Genomic DNA, 27343 nt, shown 5'->3' on the forward strand with positions numbered 1-27343 from the left:
TCAGGACTCCGTACAATTGGCACTTGTCCTCTGTGTTTGACAGATAATCCTTTTTATGGGTGTATTATTTTAATTTTCTAATGAGCCCATTTGCAAGGATTTTTGTCACTTTTGTAGAGAGAGAAAGAGAGAGAGAGAGAGAGACTGAGGCAACTAAAGAGACAACAGCTTTGACATTGCAGATTATAGTTTGTGGGGATATGTTTACTCCTAACCTACATGTTACATTTAGATAACAAACAGTGAAGGGAACTACAGTACAATAGAAAGCAGCAGATGGATTTGTTTTCTTCTGCTTAAACAGTAGCTCTCAAACATGTGCTACTAAATCCCAAGAATCTGTAGGCTTATATTGCAACCAATCACGACGCACCATGATTGATTAGTCACCCATCTTGAATGTGTGCAGAATAGGATGAAATCAGCTGCTGTTGTGTTTAGAGGTTGTGAAAAAAATATGCTGTAGTCAATAACCATGAAGGGCTCAAAGCTACTGATTCTCATGCTGATATATATTTTTTTCTTTTTGCATTGTGGCTGCTTCAAAAACTCATAAAGTTCTGAATTATTGAATTGATCGATTGTGTTGTGAAATGGAAATAAAAGATAAACCAGTTCTTTGATTGTAGAACAGAAAAGTTGCAATCATGATTTAAAAAATGTGCCCATATCGCTTCTACAACTTCAGATTTGCTCTTTTATACTTCTTCAATTTTTAAGGTGGCCTACTCGATGTATTTTATTTTATTCATGAATAATTGCAGCATGATGAATGTGGGTATGAGTGGGAAACGTGTTGGCATGATAATTAGAAACTGATTACAAAAATTCTCCAAAAACTCAGAATAGAATAGTGAGAACATTATGATGTGAAAATAATGGTTTCTTTAAAACACCTCAGACATTTTATCTTTTTTTTTGTAAATGTGAGTGGGTGTTTCTGTTTGTTTGTATGTCTTGTCTAACCCTGGTTAAAAGATATCTTCCTTGAGTTGCTGGGTTGAATGCTATTGTATGATGACCTTCTTGTGTTGTCCTGGGAACTCTGAAGGTATTCGGAGGTCATAGCTTTTCTGTTGCTCTGAATATGAGGGGGAGCGGGGCTATGATAAAATGCAGATGAGATGTTGAGGTGAGGCCATATGTGGGTGGCTGTCTCTCAGGTTGAGAATTTTCCTGCAAGCTATGCAGGTCAGTGTGTGTGCCGCAGAAAACAGGCTACGATGAATATGCTCCTATCAACGCAATGTTGGCAGTGCTCGCTCCAGGAAAGAACAATTTATCTCACTGAGATATGTAGAATCTACAACCCACAACTGAACTATAACTAAATTAAACACAATACCCTTTTATAATTTGGGTCTTATTCTTAAGGTTCTTTCTTTTTGGTCCAATAAAATTTACAGTTTTTCATAAGTAATGGCCAAAGCTACAAAAATAAGATCCAGGTTGTAAAAACTAACAAATAAAATGTTTCTGATGATGGTCCAGGTTGTTTCATTGAGGAAGCTTTTGCATCCTTTATAAAAGATCTACTTGTTTTTGCCTGTTGTGATATTGGAGCACCATGCAGAAGATGATCTGCATGAAAAAGTCAAATTTTACCATTTCCCAGACATGGAAAGAAATGAACCAGTGAAAAGGTGCAACTAAGCACATTGCTTTCAGCTCCAAATGGCAGCAGGAGGTAATTGCTAGAATGATGTACGGCTATGTTCAGAAGTTACATAATGTTATGCCGGTAAAGTGCACGCAGTTATAAAGCTTGGGGTTTTACATACAATTCTTACCTTTTTTTAGCCTTAAAATCTACGAATGCAATTGCACTTAATACACAACATTCATAAAATATTTTAAGTACTAATGTGCACTTAAAGCAGAAAGGGTAACTTATGGCAAGACTGGAGGATTGTATTATTAGAAATAAACACTCAGTCGACTGGTTTCCCTCCACATGTGCCCACGTCAAAGTATCTTATTTTAAAACAGGGCCACAAAACCAACTGAGTGAAGAGCACCTAGCAAAATGAGGTCATCTCTGCACATCCTTTGATCCCTCCATTCTTCATCTCGGAGGCAAGTGGCATATAAGAGGATCTATCTTTGTGAACGGTTTTGAGCCCCCAAAATTACAAACAAACTAAAGGCGAGGGATCGATAGAGTGTGTCTCACAGAATGATGAACTGGCACTTCAGAGGGGGAAAATCAATGTCGCGCTCCCTTTCTCTCCCTCTCTTCTTTTCTCTGTCTTTCTCTTTGGTTCCCAAACTCCCTTCACGGTCCTTATATTGCAATGTTTAAGTGTGTCCACGTATGTGTTGCTTGAGGCAGGGTCTCTCACTGTGATTTAATGGAACTTTGTTTCTTATTCCTTTTTAGCCTCAAAGACCCCTGCCACTTTGATGTGTGAGCTCACCCACCAATAATGGCCCACAGGATACACTGTGGAAGTAAGTGCTTCTCGTCAGATTTACTGCTTTAGTAGACCTCCTCCCTCTGCTGCCCCTGTAAACCTTAGCTCATCTGATGCGGGCGTATTGATCAGTACAACATGGCAATCTTTAAATCATAACGTAGCACTTAACATGAAGCTGCTGAAATGTAACCATCTCTATTTATTATAACCCATGTTGGCTGCATGGTGTTAGTTTGCATTTTTATAGCTGTACATTGCTGTTAGAGTGGGAAGAGAACATACAGAACCCCATTATGTATCTTAAATATGAAATTAATAAAGTTCTCCAAGGGGAAAATTGAATTCCAGGAGCTCTGTCTGAGGATGAAACTAACCATTGCACTGTGGCGATCGTTCAGGATCACAGTCGCAAAAGACAGAAGTACTTTCATGGCTCAGTGTTTGTTGACTTTGCTTCAGTGTTTTTTGTAATAAGTAATCAAGACATTTTGTTCAAAGAAGTAAAAAGATGAGTCTAAAGTCATTTTTTGCTGCTCCAAAATATTGCTTTGTGATTGCTTCACGCCTGAGAGTTTGAGCTATCCAATTACTGGAGTGTAATCAGTAGGGGTGGCACGGTACATGTATTCGTATTGGACCGTCACGGTACGGGGGTCACGGTTCGGTATGCGCATTTTCACGGAGAATACACGTCAGACTAGACGAGACGAAATATGTTTGTCAACGAGCCTTTTTCCCTTGACGGAGACGAGATGATGACGAGACAATACAATGTTCTAAAAACACTGAGGAAAAATGTGCCAATGTGCGTTTTTGTTGACGAATAAAAACGAGACGAAAATGTCATGCAAGAAATAAAAATAAACAAAAAACGTCCTCCTTGTTTTCGTCTAGAAAGTCCAGTCCTGCTGTCATGTGTTTGTGCCAGCATCAGCACGTCACGGCCACACGTTTGAGATCCTCTTGCTGCTCTCGCACCTGTGGCTTGAAAACAAGCAGCATGCAGGAGAAACACGGAGTACGGACAGCGCAATCTAGAGCATGAAACGGGCTCTAGAAGTCAGGCAAGACACTTAGCAAAGTTGCATTGAAGGTGAATTCATTCAATTCAATCAAGACATTTAATCAATGTGTTAGATGTGGAAGACAAGTGAACTGGAATTAATAATCAAAAAAGAATTCCTGAAATAAATAGAAAAAGACTAAAATGTTTTGACTAAAACTGGATTAAAACACCCTGTGTTCACGTTTGACTAAAACTAGACTAAAATATGACTAACAAAAATGATTTGTAAAGACTAAAAGTGACTAAGACTACGAATGAACCGAGGGTCTAAGGACAGAGGGTGTCACTCCCTGTACAGATTGTAAAGCCCTCTGAGGCAAATGTACTTTGTGACTTTGGGCTATACAAATAAAATTGATTTGATTTGATTTGATTTGAATGAACTTTGAAACAAGACTAAGACTAAGACTAAATTGAAAAATGGGTGACAAAATTAACACTGATACCAGCATATGGAAACTTTGTGTTCTGGTTGTTTTACTTCAGGAATTTGCAGTTACCTCAACTTGAGATTTGCACAATAAAAACAGCCTTTGAGGATAGCCTTTTTGGTTATGTTTTTTTTTCTTGCACTGTACCGAAAATGTACCAAACCGTAAGGTCTGAACCGAGGTACGTACCGAACCGTGACTTTTGCTTTTTGGTGGTTTCACGGAGCAGAGGCAAGTTGTGGCCTGGACCAGTCTACATTATGTGTTTGTCTTAGCTGAACATGAAATCAACACTAAATCCCAGTTGAATGATTTAGTTTTCTCTGTAATGGATAACTTTGTCCTTTCTAGCAGCATTGGCAGGTAACCAAACATTATTTGACAAGCATTTACAAAGAGTAGGTGATGAATAGTTGTGTGTCTCAAGGAAAAGCAATGTCAGTTTGTTGCTCTGTCCACCACATTGGGCCGACTGAAATAGCTCAACAAACCAATGAATGGACTGCCATGACATTTGTACAGATGTTTAGGGCCCTGACAAGGGATCAAACCACAATGACATCAATGACGCCCAGAGGACAAACATTATCCCAGCTTCTCATCCACTGCCACCTACAAGGTTAACACTTGACTTATCCATGGAAACATCTCAGCACCTACTGCACCTGATGGACTGGCACAAACTTTTGTACATTTCTGGTTCCCAGAAAATAACTTTTAACAAAATTTCACAACTGTGAAAGTTGGTACAGACACTCATGTTCACCACCTCAGGATGTATTTTAATTCTCTTTTCTTTTTACCTGCAAAACTAACTACATGCTAATTGGATAAACAATAACACTCTAAGTTAAGGTGCTGAATGAAAACATACCTGCTTATCTTCAGCGCATTGTCATTGTAAGACATTTTGACAATAACATTCAACTCTAAGCATTTTCTTTGTTTTTTAACCCCTACACCAACACCTTCTTTATCTGGTGCACACTCTTTGCACTATGTTGTCTGCATGCATGCACGTATAGGATGCATGCAATTTGAATTGGTGGGTGTGTTGTGTGTGTGTGTTTGGAAGAAGTCTGTTGTGAGTCTGTCAGTCTGTCCTGGGCGATAGCTGCCGGTGTGATGAGGGTGAGCTCTCAGACAGCCCCTGTTGGAGCTGGAAGGCAGTGCTGTCAGCTGTGGAGAGCTCTTCCTGTCAGCCCTGCCTCGTGAAATTTAGGGCTGCAAGATGAAGCCTGAGACAGGTATCCATGAGGGGTGAAGGGGGGGCTGGGGGCTCGAGGGGGTGATATCTATCTATCTATCTATCTATCTATCTATCTATCTATCTATCTATCTATCTATCTATCTATCTATCTATCTATCTATCTATCTATCTATCTATCTATTTGTCTCTGTTTCTTTGTCTTTGTCGGTCTCCAGGGGTGCAACCGAGAAGCTGCTGTGTGTCAGTAGTGAAATATTCATAGTACGTGCAGGGAGTTTGACGAGACGATTTGACACCTCCATACTCCACCCTCGTTTTCATTTCCTCTCCTGCACATTACCTCACAGCTCCTCCGGTCTGCCGTTTAGCACCAAACTGTATGCACAGTACAGTCGTGATGAAAAGAAACCCACAGCAGATTGCTTTTACATTTTCATAACTATGAGAACGGGGTGTTTAAAAAAAGACTGCACACCCAGTAGAACATGTTCGCTGAAAGGCTTTAATTTGAGCTTTCATTACCGTTCTGTTGAAGGCTTTCATGCTAAAACTAGCGCTCTATAGTACACTCTCTAAAATCCTTCTCGTCCTGTTATAATGGGAACACTGTCATTCTATGTTTGAAGTTAATGGAAAATTCAACCTTGGGTGCTATACGTGACTTCCTACATTTCCCAGTAGGCTATGCTGCTCAACATCCCTCAGAGAACTCAGCCGGACTTAATGTACCCAGTTGGATTTCATGTTGAAAAGAATGTTATGATAATAGCAATCAACAGGGGAGAGAGTGTTCTAGTGAAAAAAGCAAAAGTCAGACTTCTTAAGAACGTCTTGTTCCTCGTTGCTGAATTGTAATGCGGTGTTACAATTTGTATCTCAGCCTTTTTTACTGTGAACTTCTCCTTTGGTGCACGATGGTAGCTCCAGAAAGAAATCCTTGACTCTTCTTTGACATTAAAACATGACATGTTTGTGGAACAAAAGTTATTCTAACGGTAATGGAAATATCATCACAGAACTTTCTGACATCTAAATTTGGACTAGTATACCTGGACACAAGAGAAGGACAAAAATCAACTTTGTCCTGTACTTTGATATGCTATATGCTAAGCCTGCCAATGTTTAAAGGTAACAGTAATATACTGTAAATAGCCACATTTTTAATTTGATAATTTTAGCAGAACTACCGTCTCGTTAGTCACATGTGATAGCCACTGTTATTAAAATTCCCACTTATTAGTAGTTAACATTTTGCTAACACAACACTTGACACTTTTATCTTTAAACCATCAAAATGTGGTTCTATTTTCAACATAGATGAGCTAGAAATTAGCATATCTGAATTATATATATATTATATATCTGTGGAAAGAAGAAAGTTGACCAACTCTTGCTCAACTGTTACCGAAGCACAGAACAAAAGGGAAATGTCTATTAAGGCAGTTTTGGATTATTGCCTTCTGTGAATGGGAAGTTGGCAGTTTTATTAACCATAACTGTAACCTTTCGGTAACTTTTTAAAGTTTTTTAGTAGCCTAACCCCAATATGTGCCTAAAAATATGTGTGTTGTGGGAAAATGTAACTTCAACTCCATTCCTGTCATAGTCCAGTTCTTAAAAACATATGGAATTAAGGTGTACAGACAGTTAATACATTTTAGCAGCTTAGTGGTAGAACATCCTCACATGTCAAATCCAGAAAAGCTGCTATCTTGACAGCAGGCCTGTTTACATCCAAGGCTCTAGCGAGCCAGCATTGATCGCTTACTGCGTAAGTCCTCAGCATCATCCTGCAAGAGAATGATTAGCCTCAGGGGAAAAATAAACAGGAGTGGGTAAAAGTTGCAAATCATGTTTTCATTAAATTTTTCTGCAGCCTCCCTTGTAAGTCATCATCACAGAGCTGAGGCCTCTATCTCCAAACTATGCAGAAATATCAATATGGATTTAGGAGTCTCCCTGAAGCAAGGTCCTCAGCTAATTAAATCTGTAATCACTTTGCACTGTAAAAACACAAGCAAGGGAGGAAGGGGAGGAGGGGAGTGTGTGGCAGTTTAAATGAGGGCCAGTGGAGTTTTATTTAACAAAGACAGCTAATTGGGTCAGAGCTCTTTATCCTCATAAAGCACCAAGGTTTCCTGCCTTCCGCTCGGACTGCTCACGGCTCTTTGCTCTCAAAGTTCGACTCCTTCAGAGAGACAGAGAGAAAGGAGAAAGAGAGGTTAGGGCGAAGACGGAGCAGAGCCACTGTTGTCAAGGCTACAGCAAACAGGTATTTCAGATTGTCTTCAGGGTTTGAAGTCGGTTGTACAGTGAGGAAAGTAATGGGATTCAGAAGAACTCTGTCTGTGCCGAGAGTAAAAAGAGAGGGGAAGGAATAGAGGAAGGTGCTATAGTGAAGTCCGTGAACTCCTTCCATCTTTCATCTGGAGAGGAGGGATCGTTCAGACGAGGTGCCGAATGTGTCACCAAGTGAATATGATCTTACTGCTGTTGTGTCAAACTCTTTTGAAAAAGTTTTCTTCACCTCCTTGGGTCTAGCAGAAGGTAATGTATGAGTCTATCAAGGTTTATGTAGAAATATTTTGAGTATAGTCTGTAATATACAGCATTGCACTCTTTTAAATAGTTGACTTATAGAAATGTTAGACTTGTAAAACTGTAAAAGATTAATTGTTACTGCAGCATTATTTTCGTGCACATTTGCAACTTTGCCCTCAAGGAGCACTTAGCTTGTCTTAATGATTACACTAATCACTGATCACAGTGACAGTAAAACGTTTAAATTCTGCATTTGAAACGGAGAGGGGCATTTTTGCTGTGTGCATTAAGAAAACTGTTAGTAACAAGTCAACACAAACCTATAAGAATGACATTAAATAAATAAAACCTCAGATAGCGAGGCTCTGTCTATTTTATACCAAATTAATCCGGTATCAGCAAACCTCTAGGATCTATATTCATATTATATTTTTCCTGAAGCTGCAAATTTTGTAAACAGAAAATGTTCTTAAATGTTCTTTTTCTTCTTTTTTAAATTAGAAAAAGGTTACGTTATCTTAAAAAAAAAGTCACTGGTTGGTGATTCATTTGTTCAACGTCAGACATCAAGTCCCGTGACTTACGTCACTACGAAGGTATGGAGCCCAGAACAAGGGAAGACATGGCGACGGTAGAAAATAGTTTTGAAATAGAGGATGCACCGAGCAGTTTGAAATCACCTGTGGAGCATTTTGGATTCCCTATATACACAAATACAACCGTGAGAAATGGACAGACAAAACCAAAACAGTATGTAAATACTGCAAGAGACTGCAACATATAGCAGCAACACGAGCAACATACAGCAGCATATCAGCCGCCACCACAGTGAGAAGCAAAGTAACGTTACACCACCTCGTAAGGGAAAATTGCAGAGGGGGCAAACCACCCTGATGAAAGGCTTTGCATCTCTTCTCCCCCATAACAGCGCAAGAGTGCAAGAAATTACCAGGGCAAGTGGTTATTTCATTGGAAAAGATTTGAGGCCATTTTCCGTCGTTGAAAATTAGGGCTTTCGGCTGTTGCCAAGATACCGCATTCCATCACGACAGCACTTCAGCCAGGTGGTCGTGCCAAAACTCAACCAGGAGGTAAGAGCTCATGTGGTTGAGATTCTCCAGGCTTATACACACACGCTGTTTGAGAGTTTTTTTTCTACAAATAAAAATTTTATTTGGTCATAATTTGTCTGTAGCTCATTTTGATTAAAAAAAAAAAATCATGAGAAAATTGCATTGTGAACAAAAAATCATGAACCGTATCGAGTCGTGAGTTGAGTGTATCGTTACATCCCTATTTACATCTGATTCCTGTTTCTGTTTCTGATATTTAATATGTGTGATTTTTCTCAAACACACCACATTTTTAAATGTGTCATGACATTGCTGGTTTACTTTGTAGCCCGTGCTCAATATTTTAGCAAGCTAAATGTTTTCGGCTCGTCTTTATACATCCATAAAAGTGAGTAATATCTGTGTGAACTCTGTACAGACACAGTTGCTGCTGCAACTCCTAAAATTCCTGCTACCCTTTCAGTTGCTACACATTAACCACACTTACTGAATTAAAATGAATAAATAGACACTTACAGTAGATTCAGAGCAGCAAGTCGTGGCATGGGGGAAAAAATGAGAACAATATAAGTCAATAAGATGTCATTTGGGTACATTTCATCAACAAACACCTTCCTTTTGGGATAAATAATGACAGAGTGGACAAAGACTTCATGAAAACGTCATGGAGGAGACAAATGAATAAAAAAAAAAGAGAGGGCCTCACTACGATGGTCTCGTTACTCCCTTCTCTTTTCCCTTTTGAATTTTAAGCCAAAGGAGTCGCTGCACATCTACAGCTTCTCTGTAAGCTGCAGCTCTGAGGTGGTGACCTCACGCTGCCTCCATCCTCTGTGTTACTCACATTTGTGTCTGTCCCCCGGGCTCTTCGTCTAAAGAGCCCGGACTGAAGAGGCAGGCGGGCCAAGCACAGTATGGCGGGGTTAGCCCTGCCCTGGAGAAATCTTCACAGCGACCTGATTTCTTTCAGTTGCTCCCTATATTCCCCAGATCTTCCGCTCATATTCACCTGATCCTCTGTCAGAGCCATTTTATGGGGGGAAAAACTTCTTTAACAACAGCGAAACTAGAACAAGAGTCCAGTCATTTAATTGTGGAATGCATTGCAGTCACAGTTCCAGCACCAGGCTGTCAGGTGTCCCCGCAGATTTTTGTTTCAGTGTTAAATCTGGCAGATAATTACATCCATTATTAGAGATTATGCATAACGTCTGCCTGAGATCTGTTTGTGACTGTTTTCATGAATCCTCATCAAAATTGCATATTTTCAATATCATTGCGTCGAGAAGAATCTCCCATTACAGCTTGTCATATTCATCTTGCAGAGATCTGCGTTAATATTAGTGATTGGTCCCCAAGTCACGTTCAGTCCCATCTTTTCATTCCAGCATCTGGATTTAATTGGTGCTACGCTGTAAAGCCACAGCTGCTCTGCCTGTTAGGACAATAAATTACCCCAATTAGGAGTCGAACAAAAGAGGCTGTCTGACACCACAGCCTGCTGCCATGCCTGGAGATTGGAATGCAATGGAATGAGTCTTCTCGCTGACATGAAGCTGTACCAAAACACCTGCCCCATCATCTCTCTGATCAAAACACAGTTCCAGTCCAGCGGATATATAGAGCAGGAGGAGATTGCTTTGCATGGCCTGCTGCTCGCTGTAGCCTCAGTCACAGTAGCTTCTGGTACAAATAAAATAGAGCAAGCGTCACTGTGTTCAAAATCAATGGAAGGTGTGGTGGAAGGTGTGTAATTGCTGGGTGATGATTAATTGCTGTTTGGGTGATGAGTTGTGGATACATCCAGGTTTTCTGGCGGCCGCCTGCCATATCGATGGCACCGGTAATGAAGGCAATAATGAGGGAAGGTTTAGGAGGATGTGGAATAGGAGGAACAATAGGAACATCTGTGCCTCTCTACAGTTAGAGTATAATTGAGACCATATTTCATTTTCCTCTTTGAAAGCTAGCCCTACTTCACTTGCTCTCTGAAAGATGAGACATATTTATTTGCCCCTGTAACACATTCAGCAGCTTCAGCAACTCAGGTGGTCTACTTTTGAAAAGAATGTAGGGTAGCTGCCGCTGTGATGACGGTCTCCATCTTGATCGGCACTCCTTCCACGTCTCGGGCCCAGCCACGCCATCCCTTTGTCTCACCACTTGCTGTGAACACGCCATTAAGCCAGCCGGAGTTTGACAAGAAAAATGAAGTGTGCTATTTCCTGTGGCCTCGAGTGTCTTCCTGAATAATGAGCGCATTGCTTGGACCCCCCTTGTCCCTTCCTTTCCCTGCCATCACTTTTACTCTTCCCCTTGAAGTTCTAGTTTACTGAGAGAGAGGGAATGGCTCTTCAGGTTGGCCCTTGTCTCTAGGGAAAAAAGCGGTCATGTAAGACCTGTCAAACTAAATCTGGAAAACACAGAAAAAGAAAGAGGATTAGAAGAATGAAGTGGGCTTTATTGATGAAATCCTCATCTCATGTCACGGTATTAGATGCTACAGAATAGAGCATGCTGTCTTTGAAATATTGGAAATATCCATCAACGCAGAGTGTCATGAGATGGTGCAAACAGCTGCAACTGACTACATGAGCCAAATTAACTGACACTCTTCCCCACATCTCTTATTACTTCCTTGCCTTTCTGAAAAAAAAAACACGTCAAATAGCTTAACAGCACTACTGGATCATAGCGAAACGCTGCCTTGCACAGCGAACCACTGAGAAGAAAGGGAAGCTCCAGTGCTATTTCCTCGCCCAGCCTTATTTCTCCCAATTACCAGCGTGTGAGCAAACAGTCTGACACGACTGACCTCCTCTCTGAGAGCTGTGGTCATGACTGGAAGGCTCTCCCTGCTTATTATGGCAGAAGTGTTATGGTAATGGAAGGAAAGTCTGCACCGCGGCGATAGTGCTGCAGGAACGGATAGCCTATTATCCACCACTGTGTGGTGGTCGTAATGGTGAGCGAGAGGGCATCCTATCTGTTATGGTGATGATGCATTTTAAATGGCTAGTGCCTATTATATATCAGTGGATGATAATGGCAGGGGAGAGCATCCTCTGGGTTACGGTCATGATGCCAAAAAAAATAGTGAAGGGGGGTCTGTGCAGAATACACAGTGCGTGCCGTCGCGGTTTTATGGTGATAGATTGAAGTGAACAATGAAGGGAGTGCTGGGGTTTTCTCTCTCTCTATTCTAATAATGGTGGGCCAGCCTATGTGTTCAAAGAGCGTGAATATCCAGGGAAGAGGAGACAATGAGCAGAGTGTGTGCTCGGTCGCATGCATGTGCGTACGACAAACAAGAGCCACGTAGTAGAAAGAGAGCCTTAGTTAGCTGTCTGTTTGGCGCTTCGCCGCCCCTGTGATGTATGTTTATGGCCCATCATCTCTAGCCAATTACCCTGCCTCAGTGAGGGAGCGCAGCGCCTTCCCATCACCGCCGCGTCAGTGTCTGAGCACAGAGAGAGAGACGGCGACAGTTAACGTTCCTGGACATCCCTGGCAAAGTCCTGTTTTCCTTAGGGAGCTCTGGAGATTCATCTTCAAAAGTAAGCCACTGGGTAGCAGAGTCTGCTGAGTCTACAGCTGCTTTGGGAATTGGAGGCTTGTTGTTGACTGTGAGTTTGTGAGATTGTGCATATCCGTGGGTGAGCATGAGGGTGGGCGCTATAACTTTGCACAGTATGTGTACAAACTTTGCAATTCTCGTGTTTCCCACGCGCTCTCGCATCAATATGAGCTATGCGGATCACTCACAGTTCGATACATTGATGTGCGCACATGGCTGAATGCTGGTAACGTTTGATCATGACTGAAAAGCCTCACAGCTGTGAAATAACCTCTCTTTGTTTCCCAGATACAGCTGAGGCAGACGTGTTCATGTATCCGATCCAGGTCAACCTGCAGACTTTCTCCCACAAACACATCTGACTTTTACAAGGTAATCCTTCTTCTCTCTCTTTTTGTTTTGTGTTGGGTTATGCAAGCGTGTCTTGTTCACTGTAGCTACTTCAGATAGCTTTTTCTCTGAAACGGTCTCATGCAGAGAAGTGACATTAGAAAAAGGTAAACCGAAACAAAGTTGCAGCACAACAGCCATGAAGAGCGCAGTGGAGTTGTTTTATAATGCCTCTTGACATTGACGAGGAGTGTGACTTCATCTCAGGCAATCCTTAAACTTCATATTTGGATGATTCCTCTGTGAAACCAAGAATGCCGAGTGGCAAGACAAGGGTGTACATTTTTATTTATTTATTTTTCTTTCTGGCTCGATATTCACACACTGTGACAGATTGAAACTGCAAAGCTGTGTTTGTGTTGGCTAGACGAAGGAACGCTCCTGCCCAGAGGGTTTATCAGTGAGAGAAAATATTGACCGCCAACAGTTGCACTTTGGTGGTGTTATTGCTTTTCACACTTGTGTGATACGGACAGCAGTCGCCAAGCACAACAATTGTAAACCCGCAGCTATATTGACAGGCACATTGCTCTTCTGTGCAGGGCAGAATATCCAGCTTATTGTGTTTACTTTTTAGCTTATTTCACCAAAGTGCTTTTTGCAGACAAATATAAAAGTGCCGGAAGAAGGTGAGAAGAAAAGAAAATACTTTAGGTGAGATGCAAAACCCAGAGGACCCTTCTAAATTAAGACTACAAAACACACTGACAAAACAATAGCAGAATGTGTGTGTGGGTTGTGTGTCTCCAACTTTTTTTTTAACGTCTCTGATTATTAGTTGCACAGATGAAGTCAGTTGATCACCTTATTGGAAGATCTACAGCTACTTCTGTTACTGCAGTTATAAACTCAACAATATCACATTGATGTTCATATGTTGGTAAGGGCAAGATAATGCCACCTTGGTCAAACACTGGAAGCTAAATAAATGATGGCAGCGTTTCAATATTATCTTGTATAACATTTAAATAGAATCATGTGAAGAACATATCATGTTATTGCTTTACAAAAGTCTCATATCCAAATTCTTGATTCAAAGAACATTGTAGGAGAATTTTTGTTACGCATTTAACGGCAGTTCCCCACAGGCCACATCTTTAAACCCTACCACGAGTGCTTCAGAAATGTAGATCAGACTTTGTTAAGTTGCTTAGATTTGGTCATTTTTCATTTGTTTCTGTGCATCTGTCATCTGTAAATATGCCGCGTAGCTAAGTTGTTTCTCTTTTGGCTGTTTTTTGATTTTATTTTGAAAATCGAGCGGATTCTCTGCGCCGTTTGTGTGTCAGCTGGTCTGTGCAAATTGACGCAACTGCTAGCGGCATCCGTCAAAAATAGAACAGGCGCGGAGCTGAGCAGAGAGACGTTTCTGGGACGCTTCCACGATTAGTTCCAGTGGCCACTGCAGACATACGGCATCTGTGCCCAATGGAATTTTTCTGTAAGATGTTTGGTTTGGTGTAAAGAACATTAAAACATTGAAACCCAGTTTGATTATTCCATACATTTCTTTGCATTTATTTCTTTCATTTCTTCCTTTAGGCAAAGTAATTACACTCAGAATCACAGTGTAGGGATGTGGAGAGAAAGGGTCCATAACCATGACTGAACAAAAAAAATGTGTGAAACACAATTATTATTTATTATATTTTATATTATACATATTTTTATTATTAATATAAATTTATTATTTATTATTTAATAATAATAACATTTTTATTTCATTTGTTTTCATCAATATCAGTATATCATAACTTCCTTAGTGTCTATAACAAAATGCTCAGTTTTGTAAAGTATTTTTCTTATTTAAAGGGAGCAGAAGTGGCCAAATACTGTTTCTCCTTTTTGCAAAGCAGTTCCTGGACTATTTTTTTTTATCCCCCCATGTATCACAACTTGGCGAAAGTGCTGTAGCTGTTTTTGTTTTTCTAACCTATAACATCTTTAAGTGGTGCACTCCAGTGAATGAAACGTTTGACATTCTGAAATGGCTGGGACTTGAAAACAGCTTAAATCAGGGATTGAGGTGATCCACCACATCCTCATCTGCTTCAATGGCATGCCAATGTGGGCGTGCATTAAAGATTCATGCAAACAGCTGTTTCTTCTACAGGACCGCGTGGTTTAGAGCACGGCTTTGTGCTTAGATTTCAAATCAGGGAAGCTTAGAGGATCTGAGTTTGAAAAAAAACGTTACATGCAGTGCGGGCTACTGTATGAGAGCAGGAAATGTGTTTGTCCAAAAAAAAAAAAAAAAAATCCTGCAAATGATTCCTGTAGGAAAGGGAACACACTGAAGATCAACTGAGTTACATCTTTTAAATGAACATGGAGAGTTTTGGTAAAACTGACCCAAATTTGCCAAAACAGATTAAGAAACAAATCACTTCTTAATCCACAGTGAGACCGATACAAAGCCACAGTAAACCATTTCAGCGGAAGCAGTTGATGGGAGCCAAATTAGTCATTTCCACACACACACTTTGCCCTGACATTTTCCGAAATAAGCATGACTGTTGAATTGTGAAGCACCGCAGTCACAGAAGGCTTGAGAGAAAGGCAAGCATTCATTGGAGCTGACATTTGTAGGATATTTCACGACGGACGCGGTGATAATATATGCCAAATTGTGAGAACCGCACAGCCACTAAAGACAGAGTTATGTGTGTGAGGTATGAGGTACTATTCACAGTCGGTGTGTAGCTGCCATCGTCTGCACTCCCTCTTCGGCCCACGTGCATTTTGACTCTTGTGTTTGCACTCTATTCGCTCTGTCCCATTTTCAGCAAATCTCATGTATCCTGATGTATCCTCTTTCCACCTTTGGTCCTGGAGAGGTAATGTGCTCCATTTAAATGGGTTACACATAAAGATACAAAATCACAAAGCGCGCGCATGTGTGTGTGTGTGTGTGTGTGTGTGTGTGCGTGCTATTGTGATCTTAGCAACCCACAAAAATTCAGTAAATGATCTTTAAGAGTGCAAAATAATAGTGTTTTCTCCTCTACTGAGGCAGGCGATGACCTCATCGCAGGAGCTTTATAGTGACCATTTGAATGGTAATGTGACAGGCTGACGACCAATTTACAAACCATATAAAAGCATTGCCCCGCTAAATCAAAGGACAGCTCAGAACAGTAATGACAAACAATATGGTGAGCTCCAAACAAACACTATCTCTGGTTTTTCACTCCTCTCCAACATAAAAATGAAAAGACAACTATGAGCACAAAGTCACACCTCGCTTAAAGCCGCCTGCCATGCTACGTAACGCAAAGGAGAGCTATTCCTTCTGGATATGGCAGTAATAAGCAGATGATCCCCTTTAGAAATAACAGCTGGCTGTGTTTTCTCTACCGGTGAGGCTCCATCACTGCACGTCACTCCTTGTTCATCAGCAGCTGTTAGCCATGCATCCTATGTAATTGCTCTCACTCTCTGCTATAGTGCACAATTTTTTTCATCATCTGAAATTGTGTTACCTCTTAGCTTTTTATGCATCTTGAATTGGCGAGGCATTTGGATTTTATTTTATTTCCAAAATTCTGTCACAGAACAAGAAGAAAGCCGTCATAATCTCTTTGTGTTTGTAAAGCTTTTCATTTTCTAATTCATTTTAAACTCTACCGGGGGATACCTAGCTCAGTTACAATATGCTCTGTGGTTTGGCAGCTCTGTCTATAGACCAAATCACACACACCAAAATTGCCTCCAAATCTTAACAAGTTCACTTAAAAGAAAATCCCCTCTAAAACATGTAATAGCCTGTTTTCTTATGCTTGGAAAAGCTAAGAGAGTTTATGAAATTGTCTGCTGTCTGCTAGTCTGACTCATTAATCCCAAGCATCTGTTTTTTGTTGTCACTCAGAACCAGAAAGTAGGGGCTTCTGTCTAGACCACTTTCAATTGTAGCCTCAGTCGCTTGTTGAATGTTTGAAAATCTCACACTGTCCACAGTTTCACTTTCATACCTCACTTTTTCTCAGCTAGAAGAGAAAAAGTTGAAGGCAAGTGGGCAGAAAAAAAACTAATTGCACCTCTACTTCACTACATTACATGCAAATGTAACAATATCTCAAGTGTGAACATCTTAAAGGCTGGATTTTTCCTTCGAAACTTACACATCAAAGATTTGCAAAGCTTTCCCCTGGATTGTTGATATGGCACTATCTTTGGCTTACACCCACATGGTATTTTTCTGCAAGCTGGAAACCCACTCAGCATTCTATATTTCACTCATTTTGGTGTGAGAGGAGACTCAGTGCCGACCCCACGGGATGTCGATTCTCACCAGTGCTCGTGGACTTACAGTAACACTTTGCCCCGGTGTCAGGGAGGAGGAGAGGAGAAGCAGAAGCGAAAGAGAGAAGACTATGAGCTTAATGTAGATCTGTCATCAGCTGGCTGCAGATCAAAAGAGCAGCATTGGCAGGCGGAGCACAGAATCCACCAGAGCCTCCTCTCTATGCCAAGCTCCAGCTTCTCTGAGGTAGACGAGCACAGAGGGCCCTGGCTCTAGGCAAGGAGTGTGTGTATCTGCTCTATGCACCATGTGTACGTGTGTGTGTGTGTGTGTTTTTTTGGGGGGCGGAGAGGTGTGGGCACATGCACAATGTCTCAAGGCAAGGATCTGGCACTTTGAAAATGTCACCAGAATCCCAGAAACAAAAAAACAAGAAGAGAATGGAGAAAGTGTGATGAACAGACGCGGATGCTCTGGGAGGTATGGGATTTAGAGACTGGGAAGGCACAATCTTTTTCTCCGAGTGGGAGATTGGGAGGAATAAATCGGATGGTACAAAGACAGAGAGATGCAGGTTTTCTTGACTGAACACAGCGGCAGCATCAGTGTACAACTGTTAAGAGGGTCCAAGGACGTAACTAAATTGCAGCCTTCACAGTTTTGTAAGTAGTTTCTTTGTTTTGTTGTTTACCTTTGGTACTAGCATGATGGTTGAACAAATTGGTTCACTGTGCACTTGTGAATGTGTCATTTTGGAATCAGCCAAACCAGCAGAGTTATGTTTTGTGTCTATCTGCGGGGCTAATGGGTTTCAAGATTGTATTGTGACCAGTGTGTTACGTTTCTTTTACTTGTTTACCTGCTTTCAACTAACGGCCACTCAAACATGATTGGTCAATTTTACTCAGACTGCAGACAGACACACTTCCAGTGCCAAGATCTTGGTCCCTCACCTTCAGATTCTGCATTTATATGCTGTGTATGGAGATTATTTATCACTCAAATCTACAATAAAATACTGGTGAGGGTCTTTGATCGTGTCTCACTAGTACTCCATACGTATTTTTGGGCTTTAGCGGCGCCCAGAGTGCAAAACCACTGTCATAAATATGGACAGCTGTGCACATCTCTTTGTTCTGATTATGTTGGTTCTGAAAACTAGCGAGGCAACAACTTACTACTAACAGTCAAACATCAAGTAAGTGCAACAACACACATATTACTTGGGAGTTCAACAGCAAGAAGCCCAGTTCAGTGGTGGCTTCTTACTGGGCCTCTCTCTCTCTTAGACTATGCTGCTGAGCCTGGTTATGGATCAGTCAGCCATCAGCCAGCACATCTCATCTCACTGTGTTATGGATAATTACAGAGAAACCTGGAGGAGGTTGATTGGGAAGGACAGCTTGATCTGAAGTGGTAGTCCGAGTCATGGACTGGCCAAAATGAATGCCATTTGCCAGTGGTGTCCTTAAATCACCGGGACACATACACATATGTGGACGGACGTTGATTTCATTATGTTAATAGAAAACATAATTGAGATGATGCACCCGCCACCCCATCCAAAGGTGCTGTCATCCTGTCTATTTCACTGCAGACAGCAACACTAATTGCAACTGCTAGCAACTGAATCCGATGAGTTACCTTTTAATTGTAGTGGTGGGTGTGTTTGTGGACGTGGTAGCTGATTTTTTGGTGCCAGTTAGTTGTCAAATTCTACTTTGTAATGATTTTGAGTTAATTTTACATATTTTGTTCATTTAGGATCCATAAATGTTTAAAAATAAATATTAAAATTGTGTTTAGTTGACATGCAGAGTCACAAAAATCTTTAGGCAAATTACAGCAGCATACATCAGATACAAGGTGAAGGTGAAAACGTCTCCAGACAAAAAAAGGTGGAAGGAGTAGTCACTCTATATGTTTATCTCTACAGCCCAAAGAGTTTGAAAAGAGATGGGTTAAGTGTTAAAAAGGAAATGTGTTAAGAAATCACAACCTGACCTTGCCAATCTCATCCCAAGTTTTAGCGTATAACAAAAAGATGTGTGAAGATGCACAGCATATCTCCTCCAGCACACGTCTCCTTTATGTTTGTGTGTGTGTGTGCATATTTTTGTGACCGCGTATGTGTGTTCTGGCGTCTACTCGAACTCAATGTCAAACCTATTTCCAAAGCACTGATTCAGCTAGTTGCGGAGATATACAGTGGTGCTGGCAATGCTAACCTTTAGAGATTACAGTGACATTAAAAGCTGCGTATGGCGAGCGGGGAGACCCAACAACTGGGTGCCTCATCTGATGCAAATGTCCTCTCTCACCTCCATCAGCAAAAGTAATTATGGCAAACCACTGTGACATCTCAGGCTGTGCAAGAGAGGGGACAAGTACCTAGTATAGGTCATGGAAATACACCCATCTCTCTGGGTAAGGAGGAGACAATTATCTTTTCTTGCGGAGAGGCGGCGTTGAGGGAGGAGCCCTCCATCCTCTAACCCCCCCTACCCCCCCCCCCCCCCCACACACGCACACACACACACACATACACACACTCCCCGCTCCTCAAACTGAAGTATCTTCTGTGCCAGCAGCCTTGAGGGACACAGTCAAGAAATTGACACTGCTGTTAGCATGCTCGGGGCTAAAGAGATGTATCAGTTCAGCTGCGCTGTCTCTCTTGGCGACTGGGGCTTCATTAATATGTCGGCAAACATGTGTTTGGTCTAGATTTCATAATGTATTTTTTCCAGTCACTGCGTAGATATGAAAATGCATATTGGCTGCGTCTCTGCTACAGTGGTCATAGGATGTCAGTTAATTAAGTGCCTGAGCATAACAAATACGTCTACTAAGCAGCTCACACAGTCTTGCTGTAATAATGATAATAATAGTGCCTTCTTGGAAAACAGATCTCATAAATATAGACAAACTGTAACATTTGTTTACATTTACATTAGGTGCTCATGAATACCACCCTGCTTTCGATGCTGAAGCAACCATAATCCTCATGGATTTTGTTTGTTTTTTCTCCTGTCCTTGCCATGTTTGCGCCATGGATGTGTTTTTGTTGAGCGCTTTACCTAGCAGAGGGGTCCTGCAGCCCACAGCCAACCCTGCTGTTCGGAGTCAGTGGGCTGCAGTGGCCCAGAGCGGCTTACGCTAACCTCTAAGCCCCCTGGCAGTCACTGCTGGCTTAGCTCTGCTGAACAAGTCAACTGGGCTTTGTGCCCAAAAGAGTCGACCTGCACAAGTGTCATCTGGCCCTGTAGTGAGATGCCCTGCACCTCAGGGTGAGCCCCACCACATTATCCAATTCACTCCAGAGACAAGAGGGCATGCCACTCACTAAGGCTGTCCCTTGTTCATAAACCTTTTAGCGTTGGCTACATTTGCATTAATTTCAATGTAAATGCATGCAAATAATATACAACTGTACTCATAGTAAAAATGAAATTATGGACAGCTTTCTTTGGGTTTTCATTCTTATCTTGCTGCACTCGAGGGTGTGTCAGTACACCGTGACATCACCACTGGGTTCGGTCACAGTTGCACAAACAGCTCCCAGTCACATCAATTAGAGACGCTGGTTTCTTTTCTGGTATTAAGATATTATTTAAACAATACCAGCACGGCAGGAGCCATGAGTACTTTCATGCCCACTTGCTATGTGCGGGAATTAAGTGAAAGCAGTATGTGTGAACCATTTTTCCTTCAAAGAAAAATTCTCAATTATATGACCAGAAAATGGTATGAGCCATTTTCCTGAGCCCTTTTCCACACATATGAAAATATGAAATCCCAGTTAGTATAGTGGAATTTGGAGTAGATTTCACTTTATCCATGATAGGTTAAGCATTGTGCACCACTCTATCAATGTCACGAGTGAAGAGAGTGAAGAGTAAAGAGTTTTCTCATATTCATCTTGTCACATGTAAACAAAAAACATATTTTTGCATTGAGGGTTTTTGCATTGAGGGAGGAAACATTCATTATGTGAAAATATGGCCACTACTAAGGAGCCTCTTGAATTATAATGAAGGAGGCCCCTTGATAACCATGAATTCACCAATTAAGGTTCTCATATAACATTCAAATTATGTGCATTTTAACGACTAGTTTTGCCACAGAAACACTTGCATTTTCTTTTGGTTTCAAGGACCGTCCCTGCTTGCAAATGTAGGAGTAATTAAGATAATTAAAGCTTTTGATGTCCCACATATAATCCAATGTGCAGCAATAGAGAGAAAATGCAAAAAAAAAAAAAAAAGTTGTAATGAATTTCAAGGCTTTGTCCTCCTCTGTTTGCTCCCATTAAAACAGCCCTCATTGTCTGAGATTCCACTTTCTTTTAGTGAAGCGCTTCCTACATTATTCGGGGAGAAATTGGTTGCTTCATTCTGCCGAATTAATGACTCTGTCTCCTTCTCATGTCAGTTTTGTAGCTGAATAGTGACTATATCAGAGGAACCTCAACAACAGTTTCTTTTAAACTTTTTCTTTCTTATCCAGCACCGGTCCTCATGACATATGTTTATATCATAAACACATTACTGAAAGCTGTCTGACTCACCTGTTTGGACACTGACAGCAGGAAAAAGATAGAACACTCAGCCGTGAAAAAGACGCATAGTGCCTATGTGCAGAAAGCAGTTACGACAGGTTTCACTGTGTGTACTTTTAACTCTGCATTTTTGTCCCTGAAATGTCCTTATTTCCATTCCTACAAAAGACTTTGAGACATGACAGTTTTTTTTAAGCAAGAAGTAATATCTTCTTGAGATCAACTGAATGCATGTGCCTGTATTATGTATGATGTATGTGTGAGAAAGAAAAAGAGAGACAGCGGAAAGAGGCGGGAGAGCTCCCTGGCTGAGCTTTTATCTTCCTTAAATGTACCAAAATGAGTCTTGGGGAAAAGGAAGCCGTGTGGCTTTTGAAGAATTAATAAGCCTGTCTCATTTGGATGTGTCTAGTGTCTTGGACAGCCTGTGGAAGCCCCAGTTCCACACTTTCCTGACAGTGCCTTTGATGATCACTGATAACGTACAGCGACTCCCAGGGAGTGAGGCATCCAACAATGAGGGTAGAGTCAGTGGAGACCGTCTTCACTGATCCTGACTGAGCTTTATTATCTGGCCTCTCTCCAGCAAAGCAGTGCATTAGGTATTCCTGAGACAAAGCATTTGGGACTGAGCATGTGGACATGCTTCTCTTGTCGAGGGAAATCTCGTCCTTTGACAAAGGTTACTGGTTTTCTCACCTGCTGGGTGCAGACAGTCTTGTCTTTGCCTGGGTCTGTTTGAAAATTTGTGAAAGCCCTCTAGATAATATCTTTCCAGCTCTATGTGGGATGTTTTATGTGTGGTTATTTTGCTTTGAAGCTGCTCGACAAACCACAAAAGGTCAAGGATGTGATATTACTAATAAGTGAATACAACTTCATGATGCTGTTTTTTTCCCATACAGGATAATTTGCAACACTACATTCATTAGCAGTCCCTCTGCTACCTGTTTTGCCTCAAATTATAAGTCACATCCATTTTGACATTTTCCACCTGTCGTGTCATGTCTCTGCATTACCGTAGCATGAGGAAGTAGGAGTGATTAGTGCTATTGTGATAAAAGCTACCATCCAGGAAATTTGATGAAACCCAGAAATGGGCTTTGGTAAACAAAATAATCGGGCAGAGGTGATACAGAAGCCGGTACGTAACAATGATCCCGTGCCAGGTAATTTTCTACTCGGCTACTCATAACCTACAGGAAATGACAAAAAAGCATTGGCTGCCTGTGTTGAGGACAATTTTGTGATTATGGGGCTGATAGCTACATTCCGCCATTTGATAGCAGGCACATCTGCACTTTTCAGGGCTACTATGGACAGCTCTTTTTGCACCAATGTCACTCGCAAAAGTGTCCCACATCCTTTCATCCTGCAACCATGGTACACCAAGTGATGATTTCTGTAACTGGGGAAGTAAGTGCTAGCCAGAGGACAAGGTACAATATTAAGAGCGGTTGAAAGTCAAGTTTCCTTTGACACCCTGAAGTTCTAAGCAGGGTTTTTGTTGTTATTATGTGTGTTTACATGCAGGTAGCTACAGTATTTCTGCATCTGTTTATCTTCCTCTTCACTTTCATTTACAATGAATGATGGACTGTAATGTGAAACAAACTGAGAAGTACAACTTACAATGATTTGTTCTGATTTTGAACTATACTTGTCTTCATTACTCAAGTTCCCGTTTGCAGAACTTGTTGGAGAACGGTTTCATTTCATCAGTCCATCTATTTTTTCCAACATCAGTTCCAGTATGTGCAGTTTATTTCTTGATACACTCACAATGTAACAATAATTTCTAGTTCTGGTGAGCAGGTTCTTGGCATACATTTCACCTTCTCACCTTAAACATACTTGTTACATCAAAACCAGAAATTGACAGGGAGCCCCGGGGAAAGATAGCCTGTGACCCTGTTTTAATATGTTGCCTCAGGCAGTTTCTCTACTGCAATAACGCGCTCTCACTCACTCACTGACATTGGTAACCTGACAACTGATGCGAAGGCCCAAGAAAAAAATCAGCAAGACAGAGTGGCAGGTATACAGAAGCCTTGAGGGACATTGTTCAAGAACTTTTTAATTGTCAAGGAATGTACAACCACATGCTTCTGGCTAAAGCTAATGAGATTACCACTTATTTGAGAGGATGTTTGCTGAATAGGTTTGTACAAAGGACACTCTTGCTTAACATATTCACACGTCACCTCCTGATAACCGCCGAGGTTGTCTTCAAGTTAACCAAAGTAAGAGCTAAAAGACTGCATGATGGGAAACAGCGAGTAAACCTGACTGAAAGAGAGCAATGAGCAGGATATCGACATGGAGAGCAAAATTAGAATTGATTTGAAGAAAAAAGGGGCTTGCCGTCTTGTAGGGCCAGCGGCTCCTGTGAATTCCTAATCCAGCGGTCTTTGAGGAAATCTCTGTGGCAGAACCAGTTTCTCATTACTCTCACAGACAGGCTGGCAATCTGTAGCAGATTGGAAGCTAGACAAGCATCAGGGTGTATTAAGATTCAACCCTTCCGTGATGTTGGCAGACCACAGGCCTAACGGAATTCTCATAAACAGGCAGCTCACCAGAGGACATGTGGGTATTGAGCATTTCAAATAAAGAAAAAAAAATCTATCCAATCAACACGCTATGAAATTCTGTTAACACGAGTGATCAGGGATATATCTTTGCTGCTTAATGTTAGTTTGTTATTTTCTGAGTGTTTTCCAGCTTGTTTGGTTTAAGTACACATTTAAAAAGGCTCAATGTGAAGCCAGTTTTACTGCTGTGTGTTGATGTAGGACAGAGGCATAGGCCCAGGTACTCTGTGGAAAGTTGTTTTTTAATCCCCTGTCCCCTACAGTTTTAATTGGACAGCAGGTCCACAACAGCAGACAGAAATCCCTCCACGGGAGCTTTAGTGCAAGGCTGCAGGGAGGCAGTGAAATCTAAACTGAAGTGACACTTACTGACTGGGCCAAGGGGAAGGGAAAATGAGCTTTTCCTGGGGAAAGGGGAAACCTTTGAATAGGCAGATTGACAGGTTGAGCAGTCACAGGAGATGGAAAGCACTTGTAGCTGCTCGGACGCGCTGAGGGGTCAGATGCCAGGGTTGGCAGCTTTGTCAGAGTGGCGGAGGTTTTCTGTGTGACATTCTTGTCAAACGTTTGGCAGCAGGATCTCTCACAACAAACACAGCAGGAAGCTGACGGTTAATCTAATTTCACCAGCTCCAATCATGTGCGTGGCCTCAGGGGGGCTGTTTTGCCTCGACAACATGTTAGAGGGTATGTAGACAGAATACTTGGCTTCAGTGTGAGCCTGGTGGAGGTTTCTCTAGGGGAAAACCTTTAGAGTAATGCAAAGAGGTATGTAGCAAAATGAAGAATCCATGTTATCAGTCTTATGTCAGACTGTATTGCTGTTATCATGAGCAGTACAGTGTAGAGAACAAAGGAAAAGCATGACACATCTCACTTAGAGCAGAATACATCAGCAACATAAAGAACATTAGTATCAGTGCTGGTGGCAAGTTGCATTCAGAGGATATGCCAGGTGCCACTCCAGTCTGATCATTCACAGCCTTAATGTGTAAGAAGTGACTGCTGAAGTGTGTGCTAACTTTTTGTGGCTTGTCAAGGAGCTAAGTGACATTCACATTTTATCAAATGACTAAAATCTCTAAATCTCTAAAACCACCCTCTCTGTCCCACTTATGAGCTTTATAGCCTTTTTTAGCCCATTGTTTTGGTTGTACGACACATTTACTGTGTTATCCAGCTTCAGTGCTCTCAAGAACCCAGTAATTTAGCAGCAAGACGCTAAAAAACTTTGTAAAACCAGCTGTATGCAACTTGCTCAGCACCAAACAGCAGCCAGAAATATAAGCAATTAAAAATATTAGCTAGCAGCTGAACTCACAGATTGTTTTTCAGGGGTAGGTAAAAGTAGTAAACATAACTAAAAGTAGTGAGTCTGCTCCAGGTTCATTTGGATTTATATTCATGAGGTGGGCAGAAAAAGGCTCCAGTGTGATTTGTGGATATAAGGAATCATTAAAAACTTGAACTTGTTGTTGTTCATCTGTTTTTGAGTTCTTCTGCCCCACAGTTGACCACAAAACAATCAATGTTTAAATTCATAATTCATCAGTTAAAATGAGTTACATCGTGTATTTAGGCTGATATTGCACGGCAGGTATTAACAGCGAGTCAGTTATCACTCAGTTGTCATAATTGGGTCACATCTGCCCTTGGAGGCAGGGCAGGGGAAGTATATAAACAAAGTAATTACGTTTTAGTTGACTTGAAAGTCTGCTATTCCAGCAGACCTGCCAGGGGATGTTTGATAAACAGCAATGAGACGTCTGCTCCAGGTTCATTTGATGCAGCTCTGCCGCGCCAGCCTTCACTTTGAAATGAGCTGATACCAGGAATGGATGTTGTCCTCATAATTTATAAAGCCTCCATTAGGTTGTGTTCTTGACAGGATGTGCCTTGAAATTGTTCCCTTGGCACTACACCAGCAGTTGAAAACATATTTTTCAAATGGCAAATACTCTTAAATGTGTATCTGTATCTTTCTTACCTGTTTTATCTCTTGGTATGCACAGTTCAATGTTAAACACCTACTACTTAATCTACCACAAACGGAAAAGAGAATATTTTTCATTTTCAAAGTGAATTAGTGACCTGTTGATGCATGAATCAAGGGCACTGAAAGGAGGAAGTTTTTATCTTTTATTAAGCTCACGGTTAGATGACTTATTTTTATCTTGTTCGCAAACATTGGAGAAATATTGCTCTGTTAAATTTGTATTAAATGACTTTGGATTGAAAATTGAAAGATTGCAGAGCAGATTTTCTATCTACCATACAACCCATAGTGTTGAGGGATATAAGAATTAATATGCATAACTGATGTACTCACAAAATCCCAGATTGGCATTTTAATGTTCCCATTATCTGCTGAGGGAGAGACGGCTCCCACGTGCAGCTGATCTTGCTGACTTGTGTATATCTACCAATGCTAAGACGAGACGAGAAAGCTGGAGGGGTAGAAAAACAAAATCGTGGTAATGCTTAATTAATAAATGAAAGATAGTGCTTTGAGACTGTTCAGCTTAAGAAACTCAAATTATTATTTAGAGAATCAACCGCTGATTCACACTATGTCAAATCTGAACAGCAGTTAGCAACTTTTAGTAGTCATCTGGGATCTAAACAGTTTCCATTCATTCCAAGTCAAATGAGCTATTACAAAAGCATGGGCTACAACTGAAGCATTTAACAGCACAATTAAATTCCAATGGCCTAGTATCTATTGAGCAATTAACCTTTGGTAAACCAATTATTATTTAGTATGTGATGACAAAAGTTAGGTCCTGGAGGAGCCATGTCCTGTTTTAATAGACGGTCTTATGCCCTATAAAAGATGGAAATGTGGAGCCTTTTTAGTGCCCTATTAGCTTAGCTCCGCTGAAACACTGCCAACTTGCTTCACCCACAAGTATTGATTAATTGGCATGGAACAGTCTCACGAATCAGTCTGGGCTGGTGAGAATGAGAGAACAAATGGATGAAAACAGATTCGGCCGAGTAAGGAAAAGCCAGGGTGTCCAATCCGTTGAAAGCTGGTGTAATAAACAGGATGCAAACCAAGGTCCTCAGATGGTCCGCATGGACTCTCTAGCAAGGTTTGTGACCCAGCTGTTTCACTGCCCGCCAAGTGCCATCCTGTTGCAATCCAAGGCAACTTGCATCGAGTCTCCCAAATCAACTCTTCACCACCATGTTTGCTCTTCCTTGCCATCATTCTGGTTTGACAGCTCACAATACAGC

At 41.3% G+C, this 27343-nt stretch overlaps 1 protein-coding gene across 5 annotated transcripts in view; it reads left to right on the forward strand.

Annotated features, from left to right (window-relative positions):
- Positions 1 to 27343, forward strand: part of mgat4c (mgat4 family member C) — a 97737-nt gene that overhangs the window by 41085 nt on the left and 29309 nt on the right. For 3 of the 5 annotated variants that reach the window (XM_019262374.2, XM_019262373.2, XM_019262376.2), the window contains 2 exons: positions 2381 to 2451; positions 12604 to 12687. Coding sequence is in view for 1 of the 5 variants with exons in the window: in XM_019262372.2 (XP_019117917.1) it covers positions 17517 to 17610 (94 nt within the window). In the remaining 4 variants the exon portion in view is untranslated. Of the gene's footprint in view, positions 1 to 2380; positions 2452 to 12603; positions 12688 to 17335; positions 17611 to 27343 lie in introns of those variants that run through there. The other 2 variants (XM_019262375.2, XM_019262372.2) reach the window with 2 other exon arrangements.

Source organism: Larimichthys crocea, chromosome X (assembly GCF_000972845.2).
Source record: "Larimichthys crocea isolate SSNF chromosome X, L_crocea_2.0, whole genome shotgun sequence".
Lineage (NCBI taxonomy): Eukaryota > Metazoa > Chordata > Actinopteri > Sciaenidae > Larimichthys > Larimichthys crocea.